Consider the following 24414-nt stretch of genomic DNA (forward strand, 5'->3'; position numbering starts at 1 on the left):
CGCGTCTCCTTTAAGAATATCTGGACCAAGAAGCTATCAACAAGAACATCCAGGGACAAACCCGCCCCACACCATGATAAGGGTGGTGGTGATAAGAGCAAACCTCGTTACTGGCGCTAACGGGCAAGGCAGTGCGGCGTGTGAGAAGGAGGATAAGGAAAGAGAGGGAGACGAGCAGGCAGAGACAGAAAACCTTGCCCAATTAGCGGTTAACGAAGAGGCTAAGCAGAAACAAACCTCGCCGGTCACGCTAACGGGTGGGCTTCTACCCACCAGCAGAACTTTGAAGTTCTACCAAGAGCTTTGCAGCTGATAAGGATGCAGCGCTGGTGGGGGGACTGTGCGTATGGAGGAGGTGATGAGCAGGGGAAGGGGAGCAGGGAGGAGAAAAGGGGGGGAGGGCAGACAAAAAAAGGGTGTAAAAGGGGCTGGTGGTGTAGTACAAGGGGGTCGGTCTACGTGTTGGTCATCGCAGTTTGACCTGCTTTTGTTATTCAATCTTTTTCTTAACTATTTCTGGACCCAGTGCTAGCTGCTGGGGGGACTGGTGTGAATGGGTTTGGGGTCATCTACAGGAGTCAGACCAGGGGTGTTGGCATCCCTGGTCTGTGGTGTCAGGTACTAGAGTGAGCTGGGATCCCAGTGCAGCTACTGGAGTGGGTGGAGGTCTTGCTGGAAGGGCTCCAGCAGCTGGGCAGCACCATACTGGGTGGTACTGGGCTGGGCTGGAGCTCCTGGAGGAGGTGGCCACTCTTAACATCCCTTAACACATATCAAATGACCTCCTTTGGTCTTCCAACAGGTGATGGGACAGACGACGAGAAGAAGAAAGAGTCCCAGCCCATGGAAGAGGACCAGGTGATGCTGGAAGGACCCAGAGAGGAGCCCCAGAAACCCAAGGTGGACATGGACCATGACATTCAGCATCAGCCAGATGATAAGCAAGGTAGCCAAGTATTGAGAAGACCCCGGAAATGCTCTTTCAAAGGGACGTATGCTGAAGACCTTCAAGAAGACACAACCCAACCAAGGAGTAGGTCCAGAGGGAAGGTGTACAAGTGTGTGGACTGCAAGAAGATCTTCACCTGGGGGAGCAGCCTGACCCGGCACCGAAGGATCCACACGGGAGAGAAGCCCTTCAAGTGCCTGGATTGCGGGAAGAGCTTCACGCAGAGCGTGGTCCTCCTGCGTCACTGGAGGACACACACCAAGGAGAAGCCCTTTCTCTGCACCACGTGCGGGAAACGTTTCTCCTGGCGCTCGGACCTCATCACCCACCAACGCATCCACACGGGAGAGCGACCGTACGCCTGCTCGCACTGTGAGAAGACCTTCCGGAAGAGGTCTCACCTCATGAGGCATCAGCAAGTCCTCCATGATGGTGAGTCCTTGGAGGTGGCTTAGGGTGAGATGTCCCATGCCCTCGTGGAGCTGTGGGTGGGGATGGTCTGGAGAAGCATGTGGTGGGGCTGTGTTGGGATTCCTGCTCCCAGCATGGCAGCAGTGATGGGGTGGGAGACGTCCCTGGGGATGGATTTGCTCTGTCCCCAGGTTTGGTTGAACTATAGGTGGGGATAGTTCAACCTGGTCTGAGCAGGAGGTTGGACTGGAGACCTCCGACTAATGGAGCTGCACTGGAAGAAACTCCTCCATGCAGGGGGGTTCATAAGTCAGTCTTGGTGATAGCAAATGGTCACCAAGAACATTTCCCAGGTTCATTTGTGGGCATGGAGGCCTCTCTTTGCCCATCCTCCACCACTGCAAACCCCCTCCTGGGTCTTCCCAACTTGCATTACCCCAACAGATACTTGGGTTTCTCCTCCATCCTTGCTCGTGGAGGTCCTGTCCCCTCCTCTGCCCCACTCATCCAAGTTGGTGTGATGGCTTTGTCTTTCTCGAGCAGGCACCGAGAGCACCCAGATGAAGCCAGGACAACCAACCCGGGTGCTGGAGGAGAAGTTGGAGAGCAAGAAGAAGCAGACACTGACAAGACAAGGGAGTGGCATGAAGGACACCCACGCAGCCACAAGCAAGTCGGTGGCCCGTGCCAAGCAGAAGACCCATAAATGCCCAGAATGTGGGAAGACCTTCTGCTGGAGAAACAGCCTGAGACGCCACCAAAGAAATCACACAGGAGAACGACCCTACAAGTGCCCAGATTGCGGGAAGACCTTCAACGACTTCTCCAACCTCGTCTCCCACCATAGGATCCATAAGGGAGAGAGACCATACGAGTGCCCCGAGTGCGGGGAGTGCTTCACCCAGAACTCGAGCCTTTCCAGGCATCGGAGGACCCACACTGGAGAAAAACCTTTTTCCTGCTCTGATTGCGGGAAATCCTTTACTCAGAAGCAAAAACTCATCTTGCACCAGCGGATCCACACTGGGGAGAGGCCGTACAGCTGCCAGCAATGCCGGAAAACCTTTCGGAGCAGCTCCCACCTCGCCACGCACCAGCAGATCCACACGCAGGAGAGCTCCCACGCGTGCCTGGTCTGCGGGAAGTCATTCAGCGTGGGTGCCGAGTGTCTTCTCCATCAGAGGACCCACTTGGAGGAGGTGCCGGTGGGCCAAGGAGCTTCTCCAGGGGGTGACGTGCCACGAAATTAGGGGGTTGTGGCCTCCCTAGGTAGGGACTTCCACCTCTTTGGTCCCATCCCATGAGGCTGGTCATCTTGGAGGGGGAAATTCAGAGATGTCTGAGGGTTGCTAATGCCCCACCAAGGTTTTTTTTGGGGGGATGAGGGGTTGTGTGAGCCTGTCTCTGCTTTTAAACGAGTGCCTGCACATAGAAGTAAAGAAGGAGGAGATTTATCAGCAGGTGCCTTGGGTACATGGACAACATGGCTCTTCCTTCACCCCAGCACCTGGGACCATCCAAGAGCCCCAGCATCTCCATGGGGACTTGTGGGTCCAGGGAAAGGAGATATTTAAGAAACGCTGCCTTCCTGGCAAAAACAGGGTGCTCCCATGAGTCCAAAGGGATTATAAAGTCTCGTCAGCCAGCGGGGTCGTTAACAAGACCCAAGGTTGAACAAACTGATGGGACAGCATTGGTACGATGTTTTGGTGGGATGCTGGTTGGCATCTCAGGTCTTGTTTTACAAGCTGTGACTATCGTGTTGTATTTTATTCAGCTGGCTCTTAATATGTTTCTCTGTTCATCACTTGCTTCGTTAAAAGTGTGTACCGTTAATTATTACCCGATTACAAACTGTCAAGATGAACTTCGGTGATGGTGCTCACCAAAGCTGAGGCTTTTCTGCTTCCCGGTGGGATAGAGGGATATCGGACCATGATGGCGGAGGGATGAGCCGCTCTCACCGACGGCTCGGGGACTATTTTACCCCAAGGAAGGAGACACTACCGATGGGGGAAACTGTGGCAAAAAGCCTCAGGAGGTTTGGAGGAAGCAAAAATCCAGCCAGGACCCTGCAATAAAAATTGAGTGTATGGGATGCTCCCTTCGTTATGTATGTGCACACATACATATATATATACACACCCACGTGCAGACAAATGTATGTGAATATCCCCTCGTAGTAAATAGAAGAAATACCTCTTTTTTTTTTTGAAGTTTCTATCAAATACTGTGGATTTTGCTCATAATGTCTTTCAGATTCACGTCCTGTTCATTTAGCAGTGAATAGATCTGGGGGATGCACAAGAGATCGGGAGGGGGGACCACAACCAGGCAGATGACCCGACCCAACCAAAGAGGTATTCTCGGTCGAATCACGTTGTGCTCAGCAATAAAAATGGAGACAAGGGGGTTTGGGGGCAGGGGTTGGCCAGCTTTTGGTTGGGAACTTGTTGGACATCCATCTCCCCATGGGAGGTGGCGAGTGCTGGCCTTTGCATCACTCCTTCTCCTCCTCCTTCTCCGTCTCCTTCTCCTTCTCCTTCTCCTTCTCCTTCTCCTTCTCCTTCTCCTTCTCCTTCTCCTTCTCCTTCTCCTTCTCCTTCTCCTTCTCCTTCTCCTTCTTCTTCTCCTCCTCCTCCTTCTCCTTCTCCTCCTCCTTCTCCTTCTCCTTCTCCTTCTCCTTCTCCTTCTCCTTCTCCTTCTCCTTCTCCTCCTCCTCCTCCTCCTCCTCCTTCTCCTTCTCCTCCTCCTCCTTCTCCTTCTCCTCCTCCTTCTCCTTCTTCTTTCTCCTCCTCCTCCTCCTTCTTCTCTTATTAAACAATTTTTATCTCCACCCACAAGTTTTCTCGCTTTTACTCCTCTTCTCCCCTTCCCGGGTTCACCCACAGTGGGTGGGAGCAGCCAACAGCCCAGCAATGCCCCATCCCGACCTGACCCATCTCCATCCCTGGTCCTCCCGGGGGATGCGATGAATTTTGGGGTGGAGGAAGGAGGAAGGGGACCAAGGGTGGGCGCCGGTCCCGCGTGGAGGAGGAGGAGGGATGGACGAGGAGGAAGGCAGAAGGGATGGAGAGGAGGAGGGATGGAGGAGGAGAAGGAGGGATGGAGGAGGAGGGATGGAGGAGGAGCAGGAGGAGGAGGGATGGGCGAGGAGGAGGAGCAGGAAGAGGAGGATGGAGGAGGAAGAGGAGGGGAGGAGGAGGAGCAGGAGCAGGAAGAGGAGGGATGGAGGAGGAGGAGGGATAGAGGAGGAGGCATGGAGAAGGAGGCGGGATGGAGGAGGAGCAGGAGCAGGAAGAGGAGGGATTGAGGAAGAAGAGAAGGGATGGAGACGGAGGAGGAGCAGGAACAGGAGGAGGATTGGAGGAGGAGCAGGAGGAGAGGGATGGAGGAGCAGGAGGAGGAGGGATGGAGAAGGAGGAGGAGCAGGAGGAGGAGGGATGGAGGAGGAAGAGGAGGAAGGATGCGGCTCCACTACTCACTGTATCCGGGTCACCCGAGGAGCCACCTCCACGGGGACCACCGAGCGCCCCGCAGCCCCCTGCCCCCGGGAGCATCGCCCCCCGCCCGGGTTCTGCCCCCGCCGCATCCCGCAGGTAACCGGGGAGGGGGCCCGGGGCAGCCCCAGCCCCTCTCTTGCCCCTTCCCGCGTGGAGGACCCACGGGCTGTGCCGTGGGGCTGAGCTCCGAGGGTCCCAAGGGTGGCTGGGGTGGGAGGCAGATATGGGGCAGGGTGGTGGTGGTTGGGTCCTGCCCAACGCATGGGTCCTACCACCAGGTCCAGATGGGTGCTGGTGGTTGATGATGCTTTGGGACACACGGTGAGGTGGTGGGCGGTCCCATGCCACCCGTGGGGTGCGAGTGACCATGGGACCCCATCACCTCATCCCCTTTCTTCGCCAGGTCTTCCCAGTGGAGCAAGGGGTGGGCTCTGGATGTGGTGGGAAAGGGTGGCACGGAGGAGAAGCCCCTTGGGCAGGTGGGCTGCAGGGGAGGAGAAGGGCACGATGGTGCTTCCTTAGCCCAGAGGTCCACATGGACCTCCTCTGTCTGGTAACCCTCAATAGATCTCTTTCCCATGGCCTTTTGCTGTGTCCTCATGCCCCGTGAGCTGCATCGGTGTGGGGTTGTAGCCTGGGGTCACCACCACCACCCTCTGGTACCATTGGAGCTGCTGAGCAGGCTAGATTTGGGCATCAGAGCCTTAAACTTTCATAGGAACTTTGGTAAAGGCATTGTCCTGACTTGGGTTTGGGATCTTTGTTCCTACAGCTGACGGGATGGCGGATGGGAAGGAAAATGGCCTGGAGGAACCAGAAGTGTTTGAGCTGTGTTGGGACCTATCTGAGGTGGACATCCCTCAAGAGCCAAACCCAGTGGTGCAGTATGAGTGTGAGAGTCAACCACAGCAAGCCTCTGAAGAACCAAGCAATGACTCCCATGGACGTCCATCGCCAAGAAAGGGTGGACGGCTGCAAGCCTGCCATGGCAGCCGTGCAACAAAGAGGACCTACAACTGCAGCAAGAGCGGGAAGAACGTTGCTGGGAAGACAGAAGGGGCCATGCACAAGGCCCTCTATAGCTGTCCCGACTGCGGGAAGATCTTCAGTCGGAGGTCATTCCTTATCCCCCACCAGCGCATCCACACCGGTGAAAAGCCCTTCACCTGCCACGAGTGCGGGAAGGGTTTCCGAGTTGGGTCAGCTCTCAACAAACATCAACGGATCCATACGGGCGAGAAACCCTACAAGTGCTCGGACTGCGGGAAGCGTTTCCGTCTCACCTCCACCCTCAGCACCCATCGGAAGATCCACACCAGGGATAAACCCTACGTCTGCCTCGTTTGCGGGAAGACCTTTCGGTTGAGCGCATATCTGCTGGCCCACGAAGCCACCCATAACGTGGACAACCCTTTTCGGTGTCTTGCGTGCGGGAAGAACTTCAGCTTGAGACGGTACCTGGCCATTCATCAGCGGATCCATACGGGTGAGAAGCCGTTCAAGTGCTCGGTGTGCGGGAAGGGCTTCAACCGGAGATCGATCCTCATTGTTCACCAGCGGGTCCATACTGGGGAGAAACCCTACAAGTGCCCCGAATGCGGGAAGAGCTTCATCATGAGTTCAGACCTCGCCGCCCATCGGAGAATCCACACGGGGGAGAAACCCTACAACTGTCTCAACTGCGATAAAAGCTTTCGGTTGAGCTCCCACCTTGCGAGACACCAGCGAAGCCACACCGGGGAGAGACCGTACAAATGTATGGATTGCGGGCAAAGCTACACAGACAGCTCTGGACTCATCAAACACAAGAAGATCCACATGGAAAAGAAGCAGAGGACATCTCAGGGAGCCCACGCAGGGGAGGGACGTTATAAATGCCCCTACTGTAGTAAGAGCTTCCATGCAAAGTCAGCTCTGGTCCTTCACCGGGCTACCCACAGCGGAGAGCGACCCTATAGATGCTCCAAGTGTGAGAAGACCTTCAGCCACAGCGCAACCCTACTGAAACACCAGCGAATCCATACAGGGGAGAGACCCTTCAAGTGTCCCGACTGTGAGAAGTGCTACAACGATGGCTCAACCCTTCGGAGACACCGGAGGACCCACACCGAGGAGAAACCCTATAAGTGTCCCAGTTGTGGGGAGTGTTTCAGTGCCATCGCAGCTCTCTTGAAGCACCAGCGGTTCCACACCGAGGGGAGACCTTACCGATGCTCCGACTGCGGGAAAAATTTCCACTCTAATTTTCTCCTCGTCACCCACCAACGAATCCACACAGGAGAAAAACCCTATACCTGCCCCATCTGCAAAAAAACCTTCCGCCAAGCCTCCCACCGTACGAGGCACCAGGAGATTCACAGGAAGACCAGAGCTGGCGTTGCTTTGCGTGATGTGTCCGAGCATCACGTGCAGAAAGGAAAGACCCAGCACAGAGTAGAAGCAGAGGTGGGATGTGATGATCAATTAACGAGTCCAGATGGTGCTTCCACAGCTCAACAATAAAAGAATTTCAGATGCCCCGAGTCCATCAACTGATCCAAGTTATTCATCCAAAGGAGATGTGCCCCATATCCTATCTGATGACCATGGTTGTGTAAGTCTTTGCACACCCAGATATCAATTTAAGCCCAGTATTAGTGAATTACTGGTGACACGGGGTTCCTACGTCAATCTTTTTGTAGCGTGACCCTTGTTCTTCTCACCCTGTTCACACTGAGTGCCTTCGGCCTAAGGCTCTGATGGCTCTCGCTTTTAAATTTAATATTATTCCCTCATAGAATCATAGATTTGTTTAGGTTGGAAAAGACCTTTAAGATCATCGAGTCCAACCTAGCACTGGCAACTCCACCACTAAACCACATCTACACGGCTTTTCAATACCTCCAGGGATGGCGACTCAACCACTTCCCTGGGCAGCCTGTTCCAATGCTGGACAACCCTTTCGGTGAAGAAATTTTTCCTCTCCAAGTCCGTCTCCTCCCAAACTCATCACAACCAACCCTCCAACCATCCTCCTCAACTCACCCTTGACTTCATCCCCCATTTTTACTGCAGTAGGTCCCTATGCGATTCGGACAAAAATCATACTCGGCAACTACTTTTGGATCCCAACTGGTCCTTAAAATGAGTAGAGGGAACAGTATTAACAAATACATCCCGACTGGACCCACCTTCTCGTTTACTGTTGACGAGGGATGGCTAACCTGGCTCCATAGCCATGTCCTACCTCAGCTCAACTTATAGCCATGAGGCGTCCCCCCCTTTTTGGGGACTGGCGTGGAAGTGCTTGATGGTATTGACGCTGAAGTCCTGGTCAATAAGCTAGATGCAATGACTGCCTCGCTGTGAAATCGTCGTATTTCCTTACAATCATCGTTACTTAAGTTGGGAATGGGACCATGGTTGACCCCAAACACTGTCCCTTAATGAGAACGTCTAATTTATGGTGACCGCATTATTACTAAATACCTTAGGGGTAACCCAAGGGAATGTTTCCTTGGCTTTGAGTTGCCTTCAGACTCAACAGTGGGTTCAAGCTGAAACCTCAGGAGAAGCTGACACCAGCAGTCTACTTGCTAAAATTCGTGAAGTTGCCTGGCGTGATGCCACCGAGTGTCACCTACAAGCCTGGTGGCACTTGGGAAACTTCGCTTATGATGGAAGTGTGGACGTAGCTTGACTAGGTGAGATGCTGCTTCTGAATGAACCTACCCCATCGCATCTTTGGGTCCACACCAAGGCAGATCCGTGGTCCATCTCGTGGACGACAGCCCCAAATGAAAGGATGGCCATCAGTAGATGCTGAAGATTGCGTCCCCAGAGCCAGGAGTGAGGTCCGTAGGTGAAGGGAATTCCTCTTGAACCCCTAATCCGTGCCTTAATTCCCTCGGGGGAGTCATTTCCCATCACACCCCCATGAAACCACCAAGATGATGCTCATCTATGTCGGGAACGGCTGCTCGTGTTTACAACCTTTGTGTTATTTTCTAGATATTGACTCTTTATAGCCACACTACAAGTATTAATCTCCCTATTTGTGTCTTTACTACCCAATTTGGATGCGATTTTAACTCTCCCGCCCCAAATTACCACTTATTAAATCCTATCAACTCACTACCCTCTACCACCGCATCACCCCTACCGCTCTCGGTATGAATTTATCTCTAATTGAACATTTTTTTGGTTTTTTGCAGCATAAACTCTTAAATCAGCTATTGAAACAGGCAAAGGAGCAGGCATAATAAAATTGAATATAATTTAAACCTTAATACAACTTCAGCTTTAAACCGCCTCCCTGATACCAGAAAAATCAGACAGATTCCAGAATATTTTCAAAAAAATAGTCAATTATCAGTGGTGGGAATCCGTTTTAGGCTCGTTGGTTATTAGTCTTGACGATGCTTGCACTGCTCAACACGAAAAGAGGATGATCTGATCAGGGGATTTGAAATGCTCCAAGTCCCTTAATTATTATAATGTATGTATTTTATATATATTATAATTAATTTTAGCCCAATATTAGCGAATTATTGGATTTACTGTTGTTTCCATCCAGAAAATTGTACTATTCTGTGCACACTTATTCTGAAATAAACGGTTTATTCCTAAAGCTCTTGGTCGGTGTCTTCCTAGAGAGCTTTTTTAATTGCTGCGGGTCGTTAATGAGTAATTTTAGGGGCCACAGGGACAGGGAAGTGGGATGAGGACGTGGCACCGGGGGAGGGATTGGGGGGAGCGCAGGAGGGGACCCCAAAGACCAGGTAGCACTTTGTCCCCAGCCCAGGGGATGATTGAGCTTCTCACTGCTGTGATGAGCGGTCAGTTCTCAGCCTGGGGGGATATTTGGGGGTCCCTGGGAGGTGATTTGGGGGGATGTTTGGAGCCTGCAGGACTGCAGAGCTGAGCCGCAAATATCCCTTGGGGGGATATTGGGGGTCCCTGGGAGGTGGGGTTTTTTTGGGGGGGATGTTTGGAGCTTGCAGGACTCCAGAGCTGAGCCGCAAATATCCCTTGGGGGGATATTGGGGGTCCCTGGGAGGTGGGGTTTTTTTTGGGGGGGGATGTTTGGAGCCTGCAGGACTGCAGAGCTGAGCTGCAAATATCCCTTGGGGGTCCTTGGGGGTGGTTTTTTTTGGGGGGGCGGTGTTTGGAGCTCGCAGGACTCCAGAGCTGAGCCGCAAATATCCCTTGGGGGATATTGGGGGTCCCTGGGAGGTGGGTTTTTTGGGGGATGTTTGGAGCTTGCAGGACCGCAGAGCTGAGCTGCAAATATCCCTTGGGGGGTCCTTGGGGGTGTTTTTTTTGGGGGGGATGTTTGGAGCTTGTAGGACTCCAGAGCAGAGATACAAATATCCCTTGGGGGATACTGGCGGGGTCCCTAGGAGGTGGGTTTTTTTTTTGGGGGGGGGATGTTTGGAGCCTGCAGGACTCCAGAGCTGAGCTGCAAATATCCCTTGGGGGTCCTTGGGGGTGTTTTTTTTTTGGGGGGGGTGTTTGGAGCTCGCAGGACTCCAGAGCTGAGCTGCAGATATCCCTTGGGGGGATATTGGGGGTCCCTGGGAGGTGGGTTTTTTTGGGGGGGGGGATGTTTGGAGCTTGCAGGACTCCAGAGCTGAGCTGCAAATATCCCTTGGGGGTCCTTGGGGGTGGTTTTTTGGGGGGGTGTTTGGAGCTCGCAGGACTCCAGAGCTGAGCCGCAAATATCCCTTGGGGGTCCCTGGGAGGTGGGGTGGGTTTTTTGGGGGGGGATGTTTGGAGCTTGCAGGACTCTAGAGCTGAGCCACAAATATCCCTTGGGGGATATTGGGGGTCCCGGGGAGGTGGGGTTTTTTGGGGGGGACACCCGGTGGCGGCTGCCGGCAGAGGGCCCCGGCCGGTGGGGATGGGGGGATGCGGTCCCCCCCCGTTGGGGGGTTGGCCTTCCTGGGTCAGGCACCGCCGCCGCCTCCTCCATTGTCAACCCGCAGCGAACGCCCGGTACCGGCGGAGAGGGGGAGGACCGGTCCGGGACCCCCCCGGGGAGACCCGGGCGGGGGGAGCACCCGGGACCCCCGGGAACTCGGAGAGGGGCGAGTCCGGAGAGGGGTGGGGGAGGGGACCCCTGGGACCCCCGGGAGCCCGGAGCGGGGAGCCTGGAGAGGGGCGAGCCTGGAGCTGGGGGACCCCCGGGACCCCTGGGAGCCCGGAGAGGGGCGATACCAGAGCTGGGGGACCCCCGGGACCCCCGAGAGCGGCGATCCCGGAGCTGGGGGACCCCCGGGAGCCTGGAGAGGGGCGATCTCGGAACTAGGGGACCCCCCGGAGCCCGGAGAGGGGCGATACCAGAGCTGGGGGACCCCCGGGACCCCTGAGAATGGCGATCCCGGAGCTGGGGACCCCCGGGAGCCCAGAGAGGGGCGATACCAGAGCTGGGGGACCCCCGGGACCCCTGAGAGCAGCGATCCCGGAGCTGGGAGACCCCCGGGAGCCCGGAGAGGGGCGATCTTGGAACTAGGGGACCCCCAGGAGCCTGGAGAGGGGCGATACCAGAGCTGGGGGACCCCCGGGACCCCTGAGAATGGCGATCCTGGAGCTGGGGACCCCTGGGAGCCCGGAGAGGGGCAATACCAGAGATGAAGGACCCCCGGGACCCCCGAGAGCAGCGATCCCGGAGCTGGGAGACCCCCGGGAGCCTGGAGAGGGGCGATCCCAGAGCTGGGGCACCCCCGGGAGCCTGGAGAGGGGCGATACCAGAGCTGGGGGACCCCCGGGACCCCTGAGAATGGCGATCCCGGAGCTGGGGACCCCTGGGAGCCTGGAGAGGGGCGAGCCCAGAGAGAGTGAACCCCTGGGACCCCTGGGACCCCGGAGCAGGGATCATCCCACAGCGAGGGGACCCTGGCCCCAGTGCCCCACAGCCCCCCATGGCCCTAGGACACTTGGGGTGGGCAGGAGCATTGCTCCCCCCGCCCCCCCAACCAAGCCCTGGCCCCCCTCAGGTAACAGGGAAGGGGGGTCCCAGAGCTCTTTTTTTCCCTAGCCCTATGGGAGCTCTTTTGGGGGTTGGTGGTCCCTGCCTCAGTTTCCCCCTGTGCAACACAATGGTCTAGGGGGGCTGGTTGCAGACCCCCACCCCTCTGGGTCGAACCAGGTGGTCCATCATAGGCCCATTTCTTTCACACCCACGTCTGGGTGCTGCGTCAGGTGGTTTTGGGGTGAGAGCAAGTGATTTCGGGGCTGCGCCACAGCCAGGGACATCGCTGACCTTGTCCTTGTCCCCTCTCCAGCTCTGGTGGGACAGGGCTTGCAGGGACATGACGCTGGTCCTTCTCTTCCCATAACCACGTTTCCCAAGCAGGACAAATTCCTTATTTCTCCTCTACCTGCCTTTTGAGGGTGGATCTCTGCATTTATAACGCTGGCCCCACGTCTTGGGTGGATCTTGGTGTTTTGGAGGGTTTTATGGACACGAGATGCTGGTGGTGTCCCTACTTCCCAGTAGGGGTGGACTTGGGCAGGAGCAACCCACAACCCAAACTGGGGAACGCGCTCACAGATTGGGTTTTTTTCCCCCAAAAACCAGGATTTCCCATTCCCAAACCTTGGCCAGATTGAGGAGGAGGCTGCGAGGAAGAGGAGATGCTACGAGATACCCAGGCAGGTGAGGAGGAATTTGCTTGACCTTTCATCTTCTCTTCTCCTCCGTCCTCCAGCCAAGCATCGCTTCTGGCTGCAGGACAGCCCCGTTGCTGACGCAGTCCTCCCGGAGACCGATCTGGGAGAACCTCCTTCCTCTTCCCTCTGGCACGGATGCAAATCCCCTTCCTCTCCCTTGTTCCTTCCTCCAGCAGGCGATGAGATGGGGATGGAGAACACGGAGGAGAAACCCCACCGGCAGAACCTTGTGGAAGAGGCTGTTTTGAAGGGCTCCATGGAGCAGGAGGTCAACGGGGAGGAAAAGCCAAGAAGATGCTCCACGGGGAGAGGTTGCAAACCCACCCCACGAAGCTTGGAGGAGGAAAGACCGACCATCTGCGAGGAATGTGGTCGGAGCTTCAGCCGTAGCTCGAACCTGGCGGTGCACCAGCGGTTGCACGCCGGCGAGAAGCCCTACAAGTGCTTGGAGTGCGGGAAGAGCTTCAGCCGTAGCTCCCATCTCATCACCCATCAACGTCTGCACACCGGTGAGAAGCCCTACAAGTGTCCCGATTGTGGGAAGAGCTTCAGCGACAGCTCCACGCTCATCACCCACCAACGCTTGCACACTGGCGAGAAGCCCTACAAATGCCCCGATTGTGGGAAGGGCTTCAACCAGAGCTCCAACCTCACATCCCACCAACGCACCCACACCGGGGAAAGACCCTACAAGTGCCCCGAGTGCGGGAAGAGCTTCAGCGTCAGCTCCTACCTGATCCGCCACCAGAAGATCCACACCGGGGAGAGACCCTATAAGTGCGAGGAGTGCGAGAAGACGTTCAGCCAGAGCTCCAGCCTCATCATCCACCAGCGTGTCCACACCGGGGAGAAGCCCTACAGGTGCGTTGACTGCGGGAAGTGGTTTAGGAACAGCTCGGACCTCATCAGGCATCAGCGGACACATACAGGTGAGAGACCCTACCGCTGCCCCGACTGCGGGAAGAGCTTCAACCGCAGCTCCAACCTGATGACCCACCAACGCATCCATACCGGGGAGAAGCCCTACGAGTGTCCTGAGTGCGGTAGGAGCTTCACCGTGAGTTCTGCCTTGATTAAACACCAAAGGACCCACCGGGAAGGGAAGCCCTATGAGTGCCCTGACTGCGGGAAGAGCTTTATCCGCTGTTCGAACTTCATTACCCATCGAAGGACCCACGTTGGGTAGAGACCTGGTGACGCAGGTTGGGTAGAGACCTGGCTGGTGGTCCCCACATCTTCCTGGTTCCCCACAGGGACCTGGATGAATGCAGGTAACATCCATTTGCTGAGATGGGCTCAGCTGTGGGACGCAGACCAATGGCAGAAATTCATTAGGAAGAGTGGACTCATTGGCTTTAGACACCAAAAAGTCACATCTGCTTGGTCCAATAATTTCTTCTGGTGGCATCAAGCAACACCATATGGACCACGGGCTTTTTCCACAGCCAAATGGTGGATGGATTTGGGCACAGACCAAGATTCTGAAGACACCGCTTAGGACTCAGCATCTTTGGGAAGGAAGAAATGGGGTGGAAACAGTCCCACAACCCTGTTGGGACACACCAGGCTGAGTTCTTCCTCATTTACAGGTTTGTTTGTTTTTTTCATGTGATGTTATTCGGTGGCATCGTGCAACCTCTGTCCTACCCATTTATGGTTCATCTTTGGATGAATAAACTCTTGAGTTGTCCAAAGGGCTTCAGAAGAGGCTCCTGTAACATCTTAGGGATGGAGATGGGTGCAGCCCACCTCCAGGTCCTGCTCTTGCTCCCTTTATGATGCCAAAAATAAACAAGAACTTGGCTGCAATAAACTTCTCCACTCATCTCCTTGGCATGGCCTCGTTGAACCCAAAACACCTCGTTTTCATCCAGGCTGGGGCTTGGCCATCTCTAGGGTTGAATTTTCCCAATGGTGCTGTAAGGATGGGAGTAGTGGGACAACTCTGTGGACGGGTGGAGGGTGAGGAGGACATGTGGGCTCGTGGTATCCACGTTTTGGAAGGATGCTGCACCCTTATGACATAACCACTGGCACCAAATAAACCTCGTCCATGGTTTGGTTTGAACTCTCATCCTTGTCCAAGGGAAATGGAGAGGGATGGAGAGCCCAATCCCAGCTCCAGAGTCTCCACCTGCAGCTGCTTCCTGAGGGGGGTGTCTTACACCCTCTGGGTGCAGAAGATGCTCCCAGCTCCCCAAAATTGGGGAATTTTTTCAGTTTTCCCCTCCAAAAAAGGCTCTTCCACCCACACAACCTCCGCTTCGTCACCACAACAGAGCTACTCACACGACGCTGTCGTGGTTTAACCCCAGCCGGCAACTAAGCCCCACCCAGCCGCTCGCTCGCTCCCCCCCGTGAGATAGGGGAGAGAATGGGAAGAGTAAAAATGAGAAAACTCAGTGGGTTGAGATAAAAACAGTTTAATAGGTAAAGCAAAAGCCGCGCACGCAAGCAAAGCAAAACAAGGGATTCATCCACTGCTTCCCATGAGCGGGCAGGTGTTCAGCCATCGCCAGGAAAGCAGGGCTCCATCACGCGTAATGGTTACTCGGGAAGACAAACGCCATCGCTCCGAACGTCTCCCCCTTCCTTCTTCTTCCCCCAGCTTTATATGCTGAGCACGACGTCATATGGAATATCCCTTTGGTCAGTTGGGGTCAGCTGTGTCCCCTCCCAACTTCTTGTGCACCCCCAACCTACTCGCTGGTGGGGTGGTGGGAGAAGCAGAAAAGGTCTTGACTGGGTGTCAGCGCTGCTCAGCAATAACGAAAACATCCCTGAATTATCAACACTGTTTTCAGCACAAATCCAAAACATAGCCCCATAACTAGCTACTAGGAAGAAAATTAACTCTACCCCAGCCAAAACCACCACAGATGCCAACACGCAAATGCTTTTATTTTGGCCGTGATTTTCTTTTGATCCATCCCCATCCCTTAAAAAGACCCTAAACAGGGTTGAAAAAATAAAGCAATTGAAGTGACACATCTAGAAAAAAAACCATTTTACCGTGATTTCTTTTTTCTTGGGTGAAGCTCATGGCTCTCCCCTCCCTCCCTTTCCCTCATCTATAATCTAAGGCAAAAAAACAGAGGATGGGGGTGTCTTTTTTTAAAACTACCCCCCCAAAAAAAACCCTTTATATATAAAAACATATAAGGAAAGAAAAATAATAGCTGGTGGGATGTGGGTGGATGGGTTGGTTACCTCCCGGTGCTACCACCAGGGACCACCAGGATGTGTAGGTAGGTCTGAGATGCCACCAGGATGGGGATGGTCCCCGTTGGGGTGGTCCCTGTGTTCAGCTGGTGCCTCTTGCGATGCGAGACGAGACCGGAGCTGTGCCAAAAACTCTTGCCACGCTCGGCGCAACCCTAAGGCTTCTCCTCGCTATGGATCTGCCGATGCTGGATGAGTTGGGTGCTGCTGGTGAAGCTTTTGGGGCAATCAAGGCAAATATAGGGTTTCTGCTCCAGGTGGGACCGCTGGTGAACCACGAGGTTGGAGCGACGGTTGAAGCCTCTGCCGCAGTCGGGGCAGCGGTAATCTCTCTCACCGGTGTGCACCAGTTGGTGCTTGGCGAGCTTGGGACGGTTGGAAAAGCTCTTCCCACAGGTTGAGTCGGGGTGCTTGTGCTTGACGGCGTGCGTCTGCTGATGCCGCGCCAGTTGGGAGCTGTCGCTGAAACGCCGCCCGCATTGGGAGCAATGGTAGGGTCGCTCGCCGGTGTGGGTCCGCCAATGCCGCACCAGTTGGGAGGTGTCGCCGAAACGTCGCCCGCATTGGGAGCAATCGTAGGGTCGCTCGCTGGTGTGGATCCGCCCATGTCGCACCAGCTCCGAGCTGTTCTTGAAGCTCTTGTGGCACTCGGGGCACTTGTAGGGCCTCTCCCCCGAATGCACGCGGTGATGGATGGTCAACGTTGATTTGTGCCTGAAGCTCTTCCCGCATTCATCACACCGGTAAGGTCGTTCGTCCGTGTGCGTCTTCCGATGCCGTAGGAGAGTGGAGCTGACGCGGTAGCTCTTCCCGCAATCGGGACACTTGTAGGGCAAGTCACCGGTGTGGATGCGTCGGTGGGTGGTCAGGTTGGAGCGACGGTTGAAGCGGCGTCCGCAATCCTGGCAGCCGAAGGGTCGTTCATCCGTGTGTATCCGATGGTGGTTCACCAACGCCGAGCGGCAACGGAAGCTCTTCCCGCATTCCCGGCATGTGTTGGGTGCCTCATTGCTCCCGTTGTCCCCTGGGAGGGGGGATCCCCCAGGGTGGGTCCTTGGGGACTGCTGCTGGCTGGAGGTTGGGGGTTCCACTGGTGCGTCCGCTTGCTCAGGAGCATCCTGCTGCCATTTCTCCTCCTCCTTGATTGTCCCCAAATCTGCTGGGGAGACAGACCATCCCCAGCAGCCCTCTCCGGCTGGGAAGGGGTTAACGTGGAGTGGGGATGGCGAACAACACGAGTTATGGCTCAGGGGAATGGTCAGCAAAGAGCCAGGTGGCCCCAGGAGAGGATCAAGGCTCCAAGGCAGAAGCCACCTCGAGAAGGGTTGGGGACATGGTGGGAGGAGGGATGGGGACATGGTGGGAGAAGGGATGGGGACATAGTGGGAGCAGGGATGGGGTCACGGTGGCAGAAGGGATGGAGACGTGGTGGGAGAAGGGATGGGGTCATGGTGGGAGAAGGGATGGATTCGTGGTGGGACAAGGTTTGGGGTCACGGTGGGAGAAGGGATGGGGATGTAGTGGCAAAAGGGATGGGGCTACGGTGGGAGAAGTTTTGGTGTCACAGTGGGAGAAGGGTTGGGGACACGGTGGCAGAAGGTTTGGGGTCATGGTAGGAGAAGGGTTGGTGACATGGTGGCAGAAGGGATGGGGTCACGGTGGCAGAGGGGATGGGGACACCATGGCAGAAGGGATGGGGCCATGGTGGGAGAAGGGTTGGGGCCACAGTGGGAGAAGGGATGGGGACGTGGTGGCAGAAGGGATGGGGTCATGGTAGAAGTGTTGGGGACACAGTGGCAGAAGAGGTGGATTCATGGTGGGCCAAGGTTTGGGGTCACGGTGGCAGAAGGGATGGGGTCACGGTGGCAGAGGGGATGGGGACATGGTGGGTGAAGGTTGGGGGTCAGGGTAGGAGAAGGGTTGGTGACATGGTGGCAGAAGGGATGGGGTCACGGTGGCAGAGGGGATGGGGACACCATGGCAGAAAGGATGGGGACATGGTGGCAGAAGGTTTTGGGGTCAGGGTAGGAGAAGGGTTGGGGACACAGTGGCAGAAGGGGTGGGGTCACGGTGGCAGAGGGGATGGGGACACCATGGCAGAAGGGATGGGGCCATGGTGGGAGAAGGGTTGGGGCCACAGTGGGAGAAGGGATGGGGACATGGTGGCAGAAGGGATGGGGACGTGGTGGCAGAGGGGATGGGGTCATGGTAGAAGTGTTGGGGACACAGTGGCAGAAGAGTTGGATTCATGGTGGGCCAAGGTTTGGGGTCACGGTGGCAGAAGGGATGGGGTCACGGTGGCAGAGGGGATGGGGACGTGGTGGGTGAAGGTTTGGGGTCAGGGTAGGAGAAGGGTTGGTGACATGGTGGCAGAAGGGATGGGGTCACGGTGGCAGAGGGGATGGGGACACCATGGCAGAAAGGATGGGGACATGGTGGCAGAAGGTTTTGGGGTCAGGGTAGGAGAAGGGTTGGGGGGACAGTGGCAGAAGGGGTGGGGTCACGGTGGCAGAGGGGATGGGGACACCATGGCAGAAGGGATGGGGCCATGGTGGGAGAAGGGTTGGGGCCACAGTGGGAGAAGGGATGGGGACATGGTGGCAGAAGGGATGGGGACGTGGTGGCAGAAGGGATGGGGTCATGGTAGAAGTGTTGGGGACACAGTGGCAGAAGGGGTGGATTCATGGTGGGCCAAGGTTTGGGGTCACGGTGGCAGAAGGGATGGGGACACCATGGCAGAGGGGATGGGGACATGGTGGGTGAAGGTTTGGGGTCATGGTAGGAGAAGGGTTGGTGACATGGTGGCAGAAGGGATGGGGTCATGGTGGCAGAGGGGATGGGGACGTGGTGGCAGAAGGTTTGGGGTCAGGGTAGGAGAAGGGTTGGTGACATGGTGGCAGAAGGGATGGGGTCACGGTGGCAGAGGGGATGGGGACGTGGTGGCAGAGGGGATGGGGACGTGGTGGGAGAAGGTTTGGGGTCACGGAGGGCCAAGGTTTGGGGTCACAGTGGCAGAAGGGATGGGGTCACGGTGGCAGAAGGGATGGGCTGATGGTGGCAGGGGAGATGGGGACATGACACGGTACAAGAGCCCTACTTTGGGACAAAGCACCACCGCCACCATGCAGCCACAGACGCTTGTCCCCACCAAAGCCACTTCTCAGCCACCCATCCAACCCCCCCGGCCTTGTCCCCAGCCCCGGGGACTCACCCGGCAGGACCACGGTGTCCCCGTTCCTCTTCATGGTGTCCCCACCGCAGGCTGTCGGGACCGGGACGAGAGGCACGGCAGCATCTTCCATGGTCATCACCTCCATGGGGACAACCCTAATGGGGACAACCCCAAAAACCATCACCCCACTTTCCTCTGGGGTTCGGGTTTTAGGATTTCCCCTAAAAAAAGGGATTTTGGGGGGGAAAAAAAAAAAAAATCGATGGGGTGGTGAGGAGGGTCCTGGGGGGGTTGGGGGGCCAGGGGGGCTTGACCCACCACGGGGCATCACCGGGAGGATGCTGGGGATGGGCATCCCCCATTGTGGGGGGCTTTGGGGGCTCCCCACTCTGGGCTCCCAGGGGTCGTGGGGTCTCCCCCCCCCCCAATTGCAGCCTGGCCCCACTCTGGGGGTCCTGGGGTCTCCCCTCCCGGTGCAGCCTGGCCCTGCTCCGGGCTCCTGGGGGTCTCCCGGGGTCGTGGGGGTCCCCCACCCCAGTGCAGCCTGGCCCCGCTCTGCGATCCTGGGGGTCGTGGGGGTCTCCCCCCGCCCCCATGCAGCCTGGCCCCGTTCCGCGATTCTGGGGGTCGTGGGGGTCTCCCAGGGGCTTTTGGGGGTCTCCCCCAATGCAGCCCGGTCCTGTTCCGCGATCCCTGGGGTCTTGGGGGTCTCCCCACGGGGGTTGTGGGGTCTTCCTCCCCCCCCGCAGCCTGGCCCTGCTCCGCGATCCCGGGGATCGTGGGGGTCTCCCGCGGGCTTTTGGGGGTCTCTCCCCGGGGGTCGTGGGGGTCTCCCCCCCCAGTGCAGTCCGGTCCCGCTCCGCGCTCCCGGGGGTCGTGGGGGTCCCCCCCACCCCGGTGGCAGCCCGGTCCCGCTCGCGGGGGGTCGTGGGGTATCTCCCGGCGGTCGTGAGGGTCCCCCCCCCACCCCGGTAGCAGCCCGGTCCCACTCCGCGCTCCCGGGGGTCGTGGGTGTCTCCCGGGGGTCGTGGGGTTCTCCCGGGGGTCGTAGGGGTCCCCCCCCCTCAACGCAGCCCGGCCGCGCTCCCGGGAGAATCGCACCCCGCCGGTTCCCCGGGGCTCCCCCGCGTGTCTCCCCGCTGGCTCCCGGGGGTCCCACGCGTGTCTCCCCGGACGCACCGGGAGCCCCTGACCTAGGAAGTGAATCCACGGGCCGGAGCCGCCTCCCGCAGCTCCAGCCTTGCTTTAACCCTTCAGCCGCCGGCTGGTGGTGGTTGGGGGGGGGGGAGGGTGGTGGTGCGAGTTTTGGGGTGCCCCCGGGGAAGCCCTGCACCCCACGGGATGCTGGCAGCGGGCAGAGCTCCTGCGGACCCCAAATTAGGGGGGAGAGTGGGGTTTAGGGGGGGTTCCCCCCAACCCACGGAGAAAATGGGGGGTAACCATGGGAGCATCACTGCACCCCAGGGTGGGACCAGGGAGGGGTATTTTGGGGGGTGGGGGGGGTCCCAAGCTCCCAGCACCCCAAAAGCCGAGAGGGATCGATCTGTCTCCCCTTTATATAATTTTATTGAGTATTTTATTAATATAAAATAATCCCAAAGCGATATCAAACCTCAGGTTATATATCCCCCCCCCCCCCAATTTTCCAGCTCAACATCAATGCCGCGACGGGAAGAGCAGAGAGCGATTTTTGGGTCTAAATCTCCCTAAACCAGCATCCTAGAAGAGAAAGGGCTTTTTTTTTTTTTTTTCCACCTCAAAATGACTCCATCCCACCTTATAGCCCCGTTTCCTTCAGCACAGGCGGAAAATTCCCTCCAAAGTCACCCTAAAATACTCCGTGGGGATGGGTCCCCCCCCCAAAATATCCCAGGTCCCATCCTGCCACGTCCCCTTTGTCCCTTGAGGAGGGTGTCACCGTGATAAAGGCTTTTTTTTTTTTTTTTCCCCTTATTTTGGTAAAAAAAGCCCTAAAGATGCTTGAAAAAAAAATTAAAATTATGATATTGGAGGGGAAGCGAAGCGGTTCCTGAGCCGACGCCATTTCATGGTCCACGAGGAGCTGGAGAAAGCGGCATCGGTGGCACGGAGCTTGGAAAAACGGGGTGACCCTGAGCATCCCCCTTCATTTTTGGGGGTCCCCAACATGGGTCCGGTGATGACGGACGAGATCGGAGCTTCGGTAAAAACTCTTCCCGCACTGGGCGCAGCTATAGGGTCGTTCACCCGTATGGATCCGTTGATGGGTCACCAAGTTGGAGCTTTGACTGAAGCTCTTCCCGCAATCGGGACACGTATAGGGTTTCTCGCCGGTATGGATACGATGATGGGTGATGAGCGTAGAGCTCTCCGTAAAGCTCTTCCCGCAGTCGGGACAGGCGTAGGGTCGTTCGCCCGTATGGATCCGTTGGTGACAGATGAGGGTCGAGCTGTCCACGAAGCTCTTCCCGCACTGGGGACACTGGTAGGGTCTTTCACCGGTGTGGACACGTTGGTGACGCATCAGCGAGGAGCTATCGTTGAAGCTCTTCCCGCATTGAGTGCACTTATAGAATTTCTCACCCGTATGGATCCGTCGATGCCGTAACAACGTCGAATTCTCGCTAAAACTCTTCCCGCAATCCGGACACTTATAGGGTTTCTCGCCGGTATGGATTCGCCGATGACGAATTAAAGCCGAACTCCATATAAAATGTTTCCCGCAATCGCGGCAAGCATAGGGCATGTCACCTATATGAAGGCGTTGATGTTGAACGAAATAAGAGCTATCGCTAAAACTCTTCCCGCAATCGGGACATCTATAGGGTCGTTCACCCGTATGGGTTTTCCGATGTCGGATATGGGTTGAACGGATGCTAAAACTTTTCCCGCATTCTTCACAAACGTAAGGTTTTTCTCCCGTATGTATTCTACGATGTTTAACCAACGTCGAGCCGTGACCGAAATCCTTCCCGCATTCGGGGCACTTATAGGGTTTTTCACCCGTATGGATCCGCCGATGAGCCGCTAACGCCGAATTTTGATTGAAGCGATCGCCGCATTCGGGGCATTTATAGGGTTTTTCACCCGTATGGATCCGGCGATGGGTTAATAAAGCCGAACTGCTGCCGAAACCTTTCCCGCACTCGTAGCATCCATAGGGGCGTCCGTGGGGTGGTGGGACCCCCAAACCCCCCGGTTCGGTTTCTGTTGGGGGGGGGATTGGTGGATGGGGGTCCCCCTGTACCTGCAAAAGAAGCCGTAGTGGGGTGACGGTGTAGGGGAAGGAGCCCAGGGGGTGACGGCAGCGCCCCCCCCGCCGCCCCCCACCTCCCCCCCCACCTGTGTGGGGGTCACCCCTCTCCTCCATGGCCCAGTTTTGGGGGCTGGGGGTCCCTTCCTGGCTCCATCCGTGGCGGGGGCGGCGGGGGTGTCACATCAAACCTGCGCTGGGAGAAAACAGGGTGCAAGTTGAAAGCGGGGTAACCCATGGAGCCGGACCCCCCCATCCGTACCTCGGCCTTTAGGGGTGCCCCAAAACGTGGGGTGGGCGTCATTGGGTGGGGCCAGGGGTCTCAGTCCCTCCACCCCCCGGGATGAGTTGGGGGTCCCCATTGCAGCCCCCCACCCCTGGGATGATTCTGGGGTCCCCCATTGCACCCACCCATGCCTGGGATGAGTTGGGGGCCCCCGTTGTAGCCCCCCCCACCCCTGGGATGATTTTGGGGTCCCCCATTGCACCCACCCACACCTGGGATGAGTTGGGGGTCCCCCATCACAGCCTCCCACCCCTGGGATGGTTTTGGGGTCCCCCATTGCACCCACCCACCCCGGGATGAGTTGGGGTCCCCCATTGTAGCCCCCGGGATGATTTTGGGATCCCCATCGCAGCCCCCACCCCCGGGATGATTTTGGGGTCCTCATTGCACCCCCAACCCTGGGATGAGTTGGGGTCCCCCATCGCAGCCCCCACCCCCGGGATGATTTTGGGGTCCCCCATTGAAGACCCCACCCCTGGGATGATTTTAGGGTCCCCTATTGCACCCACTCACCCCCGGCATGACTTGGGGTTCCCCCCACCCCGGGACGATTTGGGGTGTCCCCCACCCCTGGGACGATTTTGGGGTCCCCCATCGCAGCCCCCACCCCCCACCCCGGGGATGATTTGGGGACCCCCCTCGCACCCACCGCCCCCCCCCAACTTGGGGTGCTCGCACGCCGCGTGGGGGAGTTACTGGGAAAAAGGGGGGACCCTCAACACCCCCGGTACCTGCAGCTGGGGGATGCTCTCGCCCACGCTGTGCACCCCGGTCACGAGTGGGGGGTCCCGGCTGCGGGGCTGGAGGTGGGGGGGTCCGGCCCCGGTGCGGCGGAGCGGAGCCGCCCCGGGAAGCTGAAGCGCGATCGCGGGTGGGGGAAGCGGCGGCTCCAGCGAGCGCGACACGGTCGCGGGGGGCGTGGGGGCGTGGCCGCGGGGGCGTGGCCCCGGGAGGGGTGTGTCCCGGCGTGAGTGGGTGGGGTCTGTGTCCCGCGGGGGCGGGTGGGGGGATGCGTGATACACGCGTGTGCGTGTACACGCGTGTGCACGCCCTGCATAGGTGTAACTGCGTGCGTGTGCGCCCATAGGTGTGTTCGGGGGGGGCGTGTATAGGGGGTGCGTGGGGGGGTGTGCGCATATAGGGGTGTCTATACGTGTGTATGAGGGTGTATAGATGTGTATAGGGGTGTGCATGTGTGTGCATATATGTGTGTGTATACGTGCATGGGTGTGAATATAGGTGTATGCATGCCTATATGTGAGTATATATGTGTGTATGTATGTGCATATGTGTGTATGGGTCTGACTATAGGTGTATGCATGCCTATATGTTAGTATGTGTGTATATGTATGTGCGTATGTGTGTATGGGTCTGACTATAGATGTATACATGTCTATATGTTAGTATGTGTGTATATGTATGTGCGTATGTGTGTATGGGTCTGACTATAGGTGTATGCATGTCTATATGTTAGTATGTGTGTATATGTATGTGCGTATGTGTGTATGGGTCTGACTATAGGTGTATGCATGTCTATATGTTAGTATGTGTGTATATGTATGTGCGTATGTGTGTATGGGTCTGGCATATGTGTGTATGGGTCTGACTATAGGTATATGCATGCCTATATGTTAGTATGTGTGTATATGTATGTGCATATGTGTGTATGGGTCTGACTATAGGTGTATGCATGCCTATATGTTAGTATGTGTGTATATGTATGTGCGTATGTGTGTATGGGTCTGACTATAGGTGTATGCATGCATATACATTAGTATGTGTGTATACATATGTGCATATGTGTGTATGGGTCTGACTATAGGTGTATGCATGCCTATACGTGAGTATATATGTGTGTATATGTATGTGCATATGTGTGTGTGCATATATGTGTGTGTATACGTGTACGGGTGTGACTATAGGTGTATGCATGTGTACACATGAGTATATATGTGCATATGTATGTGCATACATGTGTATGAGTGT

General features: G+C 56.7%; 2 protein-coding genes across 2 annotated transcripts; one reads left to right on the top strand and one right to left on the bottom strand.

The window, feature by feature from the left end:
- The first annotated feature begins 91 nt into the window (after positions 1 to 91).
- Positions 92 to 15497, top strand: LOC140644784 (uncharacterized). Its single transcript, XM_072847847.1, has 6 exons — positions 92 to 355; positions 803 to 1381; positions 1904 to 2607; positions 4758 to 4959; positions 5636 to 7363; positions 12693 to 15497. The coding sequence occupies exons 1-6, from the start codon at positions 319 to 321 to the stop codon at positions 13700 to 13702; spliced, it is 4260 nt and encodes a 1419-aa protein (XP_072703948.1). The 5' UTR covers positions 92 to 318; the 3' UTR covers positions 13703 to 15497.
- On the bottom strand, positions 14929 to 20121 carry LOC140644852 (uncharacterized). Its single transcript, XM_072848006.1, has 3 exons — positions 20012 to 20121; positions 18950 to 19065; positions 14929 to 16933 (listed from the first exon to the last, which is right to left on the bottom strand). The coding sequence occupies exons 2-3, from the start codon at positions 19053 to 19055 to the stop codon at positions 15894 to 15896; spliced, it is 1146 nt and encodes a 381-aa protein (XP_072704107.1). The 5' UTR covers positions 19056 to 19065; positions 20012 to 20121; the 3' UTR covers positions 14929 to 15893.
- Between the last annotated feature and the right edge of the window lie 4293 nt (positions 20122 to 24414).

Source organism: Ciconia boyciana, chromosome 29 (genome assembly GCF_034638445.1).
Source record: "Ciconia boyciana chromosome 29, ASM3463844v1, whole genome shotgun sequence".
NCBI lineage: Eukaryota > Metazoa > Chordata > Aves > Ciconiiformes > Ciconiidae > Ciconia > Ciconia boyciana.

Bases quoted from the DNA above. Each gene is read 5' to 3' on its own strand.
- LOC140644784 (XM_072847847.1), top strand. From the start codon at position 319: ATGCAGCGCTGGTGGGGGGACTGTGCGTATGGAGGAG. The intron at 356-802 runs GTGATGAGCAGG...GTCTTCCAACAG, and splicing joins GGACTGTGCGTATGGAGGAG to GTGATGGGACAGACGACGAG. The intron at 2,608-4,757 runs TAGGGGGTTGTG...GGGATGGAGGAG, and splicing joins GGGGTGACGTGCCACGAAAT to CAGGAGGAGGAGGGATGGAG.
- LOC140644852 (XM_072848006.1), bottom strand. From the start codon at position 19,055: ATGGAGGTGATGACCATGGAAGATGCTGCCGTGCCTCTCGTCCCGGTC. The intron at 16,934-18,949 runs GTGAGTCCCCGG...ACCCCTTCCCAG, and splicing joins GGACACCGTGGTCCTGCCGG to CCGGAGAGGGCTGCTGGGGA.